General features: G+C 52.2%; 1 protein-coding gene across 1 annotated transcript in view; it reads right to left on the bottom strand.

Annotated features, from left to right (window-relative positions):
• Positions 1-928: 928 nt before the first annotated feature.
• The window catches only part of CHSY1 (chondroitin sulfate synthase 1), a 48,289-nt gene continuing 38,482 nt past the window's right edge, over positions 929-10,735 (bottom strand). Inside the window, exon 3 of the mRNA XM_036495455.2 lies at positions 929-2,899. Coding sequence (XP_036351348.2) covers positions 1,307-2,899 — 1,593 coding nt within the window. The 3' untranslated portion in view covers positions 929-1,306. The remainder of the gene's footprint in view (positions 2,900-10,735) is intronic.

Raw genomic sequence — 10,735 nt, 5'->3', positions numbered from 1 at the left:
CAAAAAACAAACATGGCGAGCCTGTCACTTTTTGGAACCTACGTGAAAAACAAAAATTTATTAAGGCACATTTGATCTGTGAATTTTCAAACAAACTTCCTGGTGTGTGATGACGGATATGTTTCACTTTTGTCCCCAGAACACATGAGCACCAAAATTCTCCAAGAACACTTGATATTGAGTAGGACAATGAGGAATGTCAAAATCAGGGAGGGGAGGAAGTGATCTGGAAAAGAAACTCTTTGGAGATGGGTTTCCCGCCAACAGGACGTGCTACCCGCCTCCTGGCACACATAAATACTACCAACAGTACTCAGCCACGGCAGAGTGCGAGCCAACAGAGAGTAAATAAATTAAACGCATTGGAAATACAGAGGATAAAACAAAACAGCTATTAGAGAGAGAAGCAGCCATCTCCACCAACAGCACGGACAGCATGACAGGAACAAAACCAGACATTTCCCCCAATATTTCCACCAGGGTTTTTTTTTCTTTTTAGCTTACGTAAGTTAGGTTTATTACAATAATTCTTCTTTGTCCTTCTAAATATTAATATTTTAACCCTTTAGAGAGAAGAAGGGTCAGGAAGAGGAAAAACAAAATTGTCGACTCCTTGAAACTGAACGCTGGGCTCGCGTGGCCAGAGGGATGCCAGCCGGGACGGCCGCTGGCCTGGCGCAGTGCCTTCCTCGTGCCCTTCCCGTTAACCGGCCACGAGCCCACGCCAAGCACAGTCCAGCTGGGGGCACAGCCACAGCCCCATTTCCTCATTTTACGGCTGGAACACGAGATGGCTTTCAAAGACAAAGATCAAAACAAAAACAACAACAACAAAAAAAGAAGACAAGAAAGGTGGACTCTGCGATGTTACAGTCACAACACAACGCTGACGGTGCCAGCGCCGCGTCACGGTAATACTCTGTGCGATGTTACAGTCACAACACAACGCTGACGGTGCCAGCGCCGCGTCACGGTAATACTCTGTGGGAGGCTGGAAAGGAAATGTCAAAACAGAACAAAACAGAACAAAACAACAACAACAGAAAAACCCAAACCACCCAGCTGTGTTGGTCAGACACATTTCAAGTCAGAATCAAGCAGTTCGGCTACGGAGCGCTGAGCGAGAAGAGCGCGTTCAAGGCAAACACTGATCACGCTGTTTTGTTCAAAAAGCTCAAAGGAGCCCTGTGTAAGAAAAACCACTGGTAAAATATATATCCTCGTGTGGACTGCAAAAACCGATCGTACAAAAACTCTTGAAAAATAAATTAGATAATTAAAAAGGTCTCTCCAGCAGCGCTGGGCATCAGGCTGTCCTCACCGAGCCGCTGTTATTGCTGCTTTTACTGTAGCCTGGGTCGTTCTTCTCCAGCCACATCTCTGCCAGCTGCTGGGTGGACCCATACGTGGACGCCTTGGACCCCAAGCACATCTTGTACTGCTTAGGGTCCAGGTTGGGGTCACAGAAGACGGGGTGGTGGACGTGCACGACGCCGACCTCCTGGCTCCGGAATGTCTGCAGGCCCGCCTGCACCACCTTGTTGAAGAGGTCCACGTCCTCCAGCCCCCAGCCCTGGATGGAGACGTCGAAGCCGCCCACGCGCACCAGGTCCCCCTTGTAAATGCAGGTGATGCCAAACCCGTAGTTCCTCCAGAATCCAGTCTTCTGCGTGAAGGCAAAATGGTTGTCACTGGGAACTTTCCCGTTATAAACAATCTTTGGATCGTACTGGCTGAAGATGACCGGGAAGTACACCTGTTGGCCCAGAACTGTGTTGGCGCGACACCGCTGCAGGAAGTCTGCGGTGAACACCAGGTCCACGTCGCAGAAGAAGAGCAGGGACTCGTTGCTGAACTGGGAGGACCCCACCTCCAGGGCCAGCGCCCGGGAGAACTCGCCCGCCACGGGCAGGATCTGCATGTCGGCCTTCGGGTACTTGGCGCGGTAGTCGCGCATCAGCTCCACCTGCTTGGCCTTGTCGGGGTTGGAATCCGAGTTGAAGAGCAGCACGACCAGCTTCACGTTCTGGTTGGGGATCAGACACGTCTTCTCAAAGTTGCCCATGAACCGCGCAAACATGTCAAAGCGGCCCGACAGTGGAATGAGGATGTTGATCTTGGTGTCTCTGGGTTCTCTGTGCTCCGTCTTCGACCCGGGCAGCTGGAAGGGCACGAGCTTCTTGAGGGAGTTGGAGAGAAAAGACAGGGACCCAGACTCCTGGTTGATCTTGTTGGCCAGCTCCTTGGCATCCAGCTCCTCATGCTCCACGAACTGGACCCGGCTGAAGGTCTGCTGCAGGTAGGCGTGCCTCCTCACGGGCACCGTCATCTTCTTGCCTTTGTGCTTCTTGTACAGCAGCAACAGGTCCAGGATGTACTCGGCCCCGTACAGGGGGTTCACACGCCGGTAGCCGTACTGGATCTCCTTGAAGTCGATGATGCGCCCACGGGTCTTGGCGTTGGCGTTGATCATCTCCATTACCTGCATCACGATGTCGTCCAGGGCCTCCCGCTGTGCCGAGTCCATCCCTCGGCGCGGCGGCTGCCCGTCGGCGGCCGAGTACAGGTACTTGCCCGTCAGAAACTCCCACTCAAGAACCTCCTCGCGCTGGCGGGCCTGGAAGCGCATGAAGGAGGGCGGGATGCCCAGCTGCAGGTCCTCCTTGTGGGCCTCCGTGTTGCTGTACTTGCTCATGAGCACGATCTCCCGGTGCAGCTGGATCGTGCGGTGCCGCAGCTCGGCGATCTTGCGGCTCAGCATGTAGCTGTGCAGTCTGTACTGGTAGGGGGGATTCTTGTTGGGGTGCAGGGTGATGGCTCGGTGAATTTTACTGTTGTGGAGGTCTCTGATGTACCCCTTCTTGTTCTGCTCGTAATTCTCATAAAAAAGCTGCTGCATCTGTTGAGGAAAAAAAAAAAACACTGTTTCAGTCTCGCAGCCTAAGGGCTCCTCTGGTTGGGCATTCCTGTGTAGCTCTGAAGGCCGACACCAAAATCTAAGAATGACGAAGGCACGTGGGCCACAGACCCCAGAGGGGCCCAGGGAGCGCCCAGCAAACAGTCCAGCAGACGAAGACGCAAAACCACTGCCTGGAAGAAACAAGACTTCCCCGAGACACGGTGCCGGCCAAGGGAAGCGCAGCCAACAGATGGGATAAAGAAGATTCCCACCAAGGAAGGGCTGAGTCATGCACAGCAGGCAGGAGAGGGTACCCTGAGCTGAAGGCTGGAACAGCAAGCCTGCAGCTCCCCTTCCACAGCTCCAGGAGCATCCTGCACTGGAAGGAGGCATAGTCAGGGTGACATGAGACCACCCCCCAGACTGGCAAGACCACCACATGCCTGCAGATGATGGGGAGTGCCTCTCACTCAGCCTGCTAGCTCAGCCTGGGTCCCCAGCACCCACACGGGCCTGGCACCTGGAGTGCTAAACTGGAACCACAAGGCTCCATATCCCAGGCCCACGTCCCTCTGTGCTAGGACTCATGCAGGGTCAGCAGCCAGCACGGGGGTGGATGGGCAGGTGGGGTCCACACAGCTTGTCTCTGTGAAGAATCCTGCCTTGCAGAAATCACGTGGCAAGCCAGCACCCGACGAGGGTTGGACAGGCCCGGGTCACCTACGTGTATCACTGACAATTGCATAGGGCAGGGCTGTGCAATCTCACAATCAATTAGGAAAGCAATCTCAGTTTTGTTTTGTTAAGGGAATCAGATCCCACCCAGAGGAGGAGGATAAATCCTAACCCTGACTCTCCCCGGCTCCGCCAGGAACCAAGGCACTGCAGGCCCTCCAAGCGCAGCAGGAACTGCACCTCCCCTACTCCCTACGTAAACTCCAGGCCACAAACATGAAAAGGATTTTTTAAAAATTATAGAGTGTATTTTGAAAATCCTCAAACACAGCATGTTTTGAGTAGTCCTCAAATTTAGAATTATCATAGGCATGTTAATAATCTATGATTTGGCACATTAAATAAAAGCAGAACTTGGAGGCAGGCATTTGGCCCAGCAGCTGAGGCACCTGCTGGGGTGCCTCCATCCACGAGTCAGGCCCTGATTCAGGTTCCAGTATCACACTCAATTCTGGTTTCTGCTCAGTCACCCAGACTGAGTCACAGGGACCCAGACTGCACTCCCAGCTCCCGGGTCCAGCCTTGGCCCCTGCAGGCATTGGGGGGCATGGGGCAGCAGATGGAGGAGCTTGCTCTACTTCTCCGCTAAATTTGAGACAATTTTAAAGCACTGTGGAAGAAAACACGGGTCACTGTACACGAGTTATTTAATCATCACAGGCTATTCTTTGCTTTTAAAAGAAAAAACAACTACAAAACCTTGCTGAAATATTCTTTGTAGAACGCAGGCACTGACTTACCGGCCTGTAATGGTGCTGCTGCCAAGTGTCTCGGCAGCCTTGGCTCTGGCCAAGCCATTATGCTCACCAGGGGATGTCCCAGAACCCTGAGTCATTCCACAGCAAATCTGAGGGACTGAACCAGGCCAGCTGGGAATCACCTCCAAGTTAACAAGTCCCTTCCATGGTCCTCATTAGCCATGGACCCTGGGACGGGGGGCTTCTGGGCTGGGTTTCCCTGTTCCCCCTGTGGAATGCACAGTCCAGTGCACAGGCACTGACCAGCGCTCTGCTCAACAAGCTCTCATTCAGATCCACACTGTGTTCTCATTTCTTCCACTTGGAAAACTCCTTCAAAGAAAACCTGAGTGGGCTAACTGTGCAGACGTCTTCACTGCTGGTTCCAAGAGCCAGTTGCCAGTTTCTGAGTATTTACAGTAACATATGGCCACTGGCAGAGTTCTCAGATAACGGCCCAAAGCAGGTTGAGACTGTTAACAATTAGCCCAGGAACACAGGCTCTGGGGACATATGGTTACCCTGGGTGACCCTACTGGTCTCTCCTAATTAGTTCTGTGTAGGGCCTGCCAAATTTCATCTAATTAAGTGCAGAGATTAGGTACTTTGCATTTTAAAGGCCCCATTCACGAAACTAAATGTTCCATGGGAATGAAGCCGAGACTCTAGTGTAAAAAATGGGAACTCATTCACATCAATGAGTGTAACGGTTGGTATCCAATTCTGGAATCTAAACACCTGTTGGACAAGTCTGACCCATTTCAAAATAATTGGGGATTAAGCTTGGCAGAGTCACGTAAACACGGCTGGCAGTCAGCAAAGGCTTCTGCACAAGGCGGTAAGGGATCCAGCAGGAACAACAGACTCTGCAAGTGAACAGTCGTGGTATGAGTGGAGGGGAGGAGAGCCCCCCCCACCAGCCCCCCACTGCCTTTCTTTTTAAGGGGTAAGAAGAGGAGGAGCCCAGCTGCTGGTGGGTCTCAGGACGGCGCATCTCATGCCTGGATCCCAGACAGCCACCACGTGCACATGGTGAGCTGTCCCGGGCCTGCCTGGGCTCGGGGGCTGCTCCCTTCGGGGTGAGTACACCTAGAGGGGAGGTCTCCGTGACTGGGCAGGTCCAGGGCCCACCTGCTGCCCTCACTGGGTGGTGAATGGGATTGGGGAGGGGCGCAACCTTGGAACTGGGAGTTTAAACTTGGTGGGTCTCAGGGCGGGGCGTCTCACGCCTGGATCCCACACGCCAGCCACCACGTTCACATGGTGAGCTGTCCCCGGGCGGCCAGTGCACTATTTGACGCCAGGTTCTGCCTGCTGGCCACCCGGCCGGGACTTCTGGGGTTTTGGTTCTTTGAATCACTGCCTAGGTAGCTCCAGGTTGAACCCACTATGCTTCTAGGATGTGAATCAATCCTAAAGACAGTAACTCTTCCTTTGTAGAACCTGTAATCACTGAACAATGCTGACCACCAAATACCAGTCCATGCAAAAGCTATCGCTTGGGGCTTGTCCAACAGAATCACATACTGTTACCTGACATGATGATGGATCAGGAGATGGGTCACATTAAGCAAGGCCATTACATTAACTAGCACTCAAGAACCATATCTGGGGGTAGATTCTGTGGTGTATTTGTGGGCCAAACCCTGTGGAAATTCTGGCCCCACTGGTTGGCTCAAAAGTTGGGGTGGTGATGGATTAGGCTGGGTGTGACCAGGGAGCCTGCCATCAATCGCAGGTAAAGGAACCGCAACAGTCTGGACTGGTCAAGGCAGCAGCACCCAAATGTGCATCCTGAACAGGGTGTGGGGTGGGCTGGGCTGCAACGTTTACCAGCTCATACAAGGCCAAATGGAAGGCCAGACTTCACCCGAACCTGGCCTAAACACAATGGCATGTACCTAAACACAATGGCATGTATGAGAACTGGGTCTGGGAGTGGATTAAGTGGAGGAACTTGGGAAACTCCCTTGGCAAGTCATAACTCCTGCTGGTGAACATGTGGTCCAGACCTGGGGGCCGGACCAGTTGGGCAAAGTAGCTCCAACAGCTGGGTAATGTGTCAATTGGTAATGGAACAGGGTGGACCAGGCAGGACTGAGCAAACCTTAGCCCACAAGCGAAATTAGAGACCAGGATGGAGCACAGGTCATGCCGAGCTAGGCTCATGTACCTACTGGTCTGCATGAGCCAGGAACGCTAAGCCACAGTGTCTAAGGCAGAGGTCGGGACAGGTGAGGGGCTGTGCCAAGCTGACTCAGAGCAATCACTGGCATGCACATGATCTATGGCTGGGAACAGGCCCAGCTGGGGAGCTCAGGGGACAAACCCAGCTGGGTGGAGGTTCATACCAAGGGGCACGTGGGCTGGAATTGGGGCTGTGTTCTGATCTGGAAACAGTTGTAGTCTCCCTTGGCACAAGTGTGGACTGGGATTGGATGCACCAGGCCGGGCCAGACTCCAACACACTCTGGTGTCCTGGAGGACCAGGGTAGATGTGGGATGGACTGGGCAAGGTCTCAACCCCCTACTGAGCCATGTGTGAGCTATATGTGAGTATGGAAGAGCCATGGCTGGGCTGAAACATTCAACAGCAAGGACCAGTTTGGGTTGAAGGCCAGTCAGGAAAAGTCACTGTTCCTGCTAGGACAGGAGGTGGACTGAGTAGGCCTGGCTCACGGACCCACTGGTATGCGCAAAATCTGGCATTGAGAGAGGTTCTGATGGAGGAGCCTGGGCAACTTCTCTGGCAGGACACAGACCCGGCAGGTAAGCTCAAGAAACATGATAGGAAACAACCCAGAATAGGCCATGGAAAGTTACCCACTGGCATATATTTGGCATGGGTTGGGGGCATACCAGGCTGAATCAGTTCACGTCATCCACTGGCAAATCCAAGCACCAGAACAGTGTGGGTCGAGCCGGGTCCAGTCGCAACAAAAACTAGTGCACAATATGGAATGCCAAGGTGAGATTGCCTGTACCGGATGTGACTGCAGCGCCCAAACAGCACGCATGAGAACCAGGAAGGGAGGGGGCAGACCCAGCAGGGGGAATATGGGGGGGTTCCCTTGCTGGACAACTACTCCCACTGGAGAGCATGGGCTGGGATGGGGGCAGACCAGACTAAGCAGGGGTACAACACCTGTGCGCCTCATGTGGACTAGATCAGGCAAAAGCCAGGCTGGGCTGATTATTCCTACTAGTGCAAACAAAATTAGAGTGGGTGAGGGTTGTTAGGGCTTAGCCACAGCATCAGCTGGCAGAAGCTGGCACTGGGGTCTAATTCTGTCAAGTCAAACCACAGAACTACCTGGAGAGTGCACAATCTGGGAGTGGGAAAGGCCTGGGAGGGAAATAGTGGGCTCCTCCCTCTTGGGTTACCACTTCCATGGGAGGGCATAAAAACTAGGAAAAGGGCTGGGGTGGCTAGACAGAAGGGCCCAACAGCATCTGTGTGGGCTGCATAGTGGAGCTGGTTAGAGGGAACAAAGTTTTAATACCCATTGACATGTATGAGAGCCAAATGGGGTGTGGGACAGACTGGACTAGTGCTACACATACTGGCAAACCAGGGTGGGGGCGGGCCTGGTGGGGGTTATTGTGGGTCGCTCCGACTAGGCTGCAGCTCCTACTGGTTTATGCGAGGGCTGAGTATGTGCTGGGCAGAACCAGGCTGGACTGCAACACCCATTGGTTCCAGTGGAAGTCGGGGCTGGAAAGAGAACCAACCCAGCAATTGCAACCACCAGCTGATCAGGGCGATGGACTGTACCGGGCCCTGTACTTGCTAGTTCATACAAGAATCTGGTCTGAGAACATGAGAACACCTCAGACAAAGTTTCTTTGGAGATCACCCCAATCGAAATGCTGGACTCAGGACCCTAACCAAGAAAAGACAGAAGACAGAACAGGTCAATCAACCATCTCAGCTATTTGTTGGCAGCGAAATACTGGGCAAATGGAGACTCTATGATGGACTATGTCAACCAGTGGATTCTTCAAAGACATCATAGTACTTGGAGGGGCAAAATTGGCAGTGATTCATAACTGGTGAACTATCAAAACCACTTGAGCAAGAACCTCAAAGCATGCCCTACATCCGGGACCCGGGGAGGGTGGGAAATTGGGTGGGCTTTCGCCCTAAATAACCCCCTTTAAACATGAAGGAAACAATATGGAAATGATGGTCTTACCCGCTTTCCTGTAGCCCTTGAACCTTTTTACCCTGATTAACTGTAAAGATTGTCAAAAATAAAATAAAAATAAATAAATTTTAAAATTGCTAGGGAAAAAAAAAAAAAAAGAAGAGGAGGCAGCAACCTCGTGCTGACAGGTGGAGCTATCTTTAAATGAACGCAGTCCCTGACAAACACAGCAAGCACTCAAAGGACCACGTGCAGAGAGGGAGAAATGGGCAGTGGGGATGGGGGGCTGCACCTCAGCCCCAGCCTGGGCAACAGCAAGGGTGCAGAGGGAGCTGTTCCCATCTGCTTTTACAAACCCCACTAGGTGCAGGTCTCAGGATCCTCCACTGGTCTCCTCACAGCAACATGTCCTCAAGCAAGCTAGTATGGGCCACTGACCAATGTCACATGCTGAAATATGTGCAAAAATTTTTTATTTGAAAGGCAGAGTTACAGAGAGTGGGAGCTACAGAAAGAGAGAGACAGACACAGAGGTCTTCTATCTGCTGTTTACTCTTCAAATGGCCACTAATAGCTGGGGCTGGGCCAGGCCAAAGCCAGGAGCCAAGAGCCTCTTCAAGATCCTCCACAGGGATATAGGGGCCCAAGCTCTTAGATCATCCTCTGCTACCTTCCCAGGCACATTAGCAAGGAGCCAGATCAGAAGTGGAGCAACTAGGATTCAAACCAGTGCCCATATGGGATGCCACTACTGTCAGTGGTGGTTTAATCCATCATACAACGCCAACGCCACCAACATCACATCTGACCCCCCAAAATCTCTGGATGATTAAACGATTCAGACTGTAGTATGGAGGACTGCCTAAAAGTAAACCAGGACAAAAATATAACCAAAAACCAACTCTCAGCAGCAAGGTGGATACAGAACAGGAAGGGGAGGTGGCGGCGCAGACACGTGGTGACACAGGCCAGATGTGGTTATGGGGACAGTGCAGGAGAGGAAAGGGGCGAGAACCACCAGGCTTTCACATTTGTTTCCTTCTCACTGTCGAATGTCATTTTGCACTAAACAAAGACGCTACACGCCACTTGAACTAATGACTCATGTCAAGGGTTGTCTTCCCAAGCTGCCCCTGCCCAGGACTCAGGGAGCGCTTGGGGGCTAGAGGCCCAACACACCAGGAAAATAAATATTCAATAACACCAGATGAAACACTCGGCCAAAACATACAGAGAACTACTAAAACTCAGCAAGAAAAAACAGTTGAAAAGAAGCCAAAAATCTCACCAGACATCTCAACAAAGAACTCAGAGACGGCAAATGAGGGTGTGAAGTGAACATGACATCTGCGGCACACTTGTTAGAGGGGCTAAACGCGGAACACAGCCATCACCACACACAATGAACATTGGGGCAGTTCGTGCAAACATTAACCCAGAACACTCCCAGCACCCATGCAGGCACTGTGGAGCAGGGAGTTAAGCTGCCAATCACCACACTGGCAACACACACAGGATTGACAGGTAGAGGCCTGCTCAACTTCTGCTCCAGCTCCTTGCTTGGAAAGAAACAAAGGATGGCTCAAGTGTTTGAGTCCTTGCTACCCACGCGGGAGACCCAGGTGGGATCCCTGGCTCCTGACTCTGGCCTGGTCCTGCCCCCCACTGTTGTGGTCATTCAGGAAATAAACCGGTGGATGGGAGATCTCACTCCCTGTCTGATTAATTATTTAAAACCATACTCTTCCATGTACTGGGGCCACGGCAAGTCCAGGGGAGTGGCCCAAAGGAGTTGAACATTCATTTCCCATTCAGTCTCCCATTCAGCTCCTGCCCAAGACAGAACTTCCTCTTTCCCAGCAACTCCTCAGGCGTCCTCGCAAAAACAGCCACTATCTCAGGGTCCAATTAAGAGCAAAAGAACACAGAGGAGCACGGCCCCCGATGTCACCGAGCAGCACCACATCTGGAGAAGCATGACTAAGACGGTGCAGCCCACAGCCATCAGCCGGCACAGCAGCACACCCAACACATGCTGACCCCGGCAGTCCCCAGAGCCACCCTCACTCACAAGCAGGTACCCACACAAACAAGAACTACAAGTTGTGCTTTATTTCTTCCCAGAGGAGGTGGCATCCTCCAATTTGAGATTTTTTTTTTTGCCTCTCAATCTATTTATAAAATTGACAGCAAGCCCATTAAAAGTTTCTTCTTTG

This window comes from Ochotona princeps, chromosome 6 (assembly GCF_030435755.1).
Source record: "Ochotona princeps isolate mOchPri1 chromosome 6, mOchPri1.hap1, whole genome shotgun sequence".
Classification (NCBI taxonomy): Eukaryota; Metazoa; Chordata; class Mammalia; order Lagomorpha; family Ochotonidae; genus Ochotona; species Ochotona princeps.
Note: the sequence above shows the minus strand (reverse complement) of the source record. Positions and strands in the feature narration are given on the sequence as shown.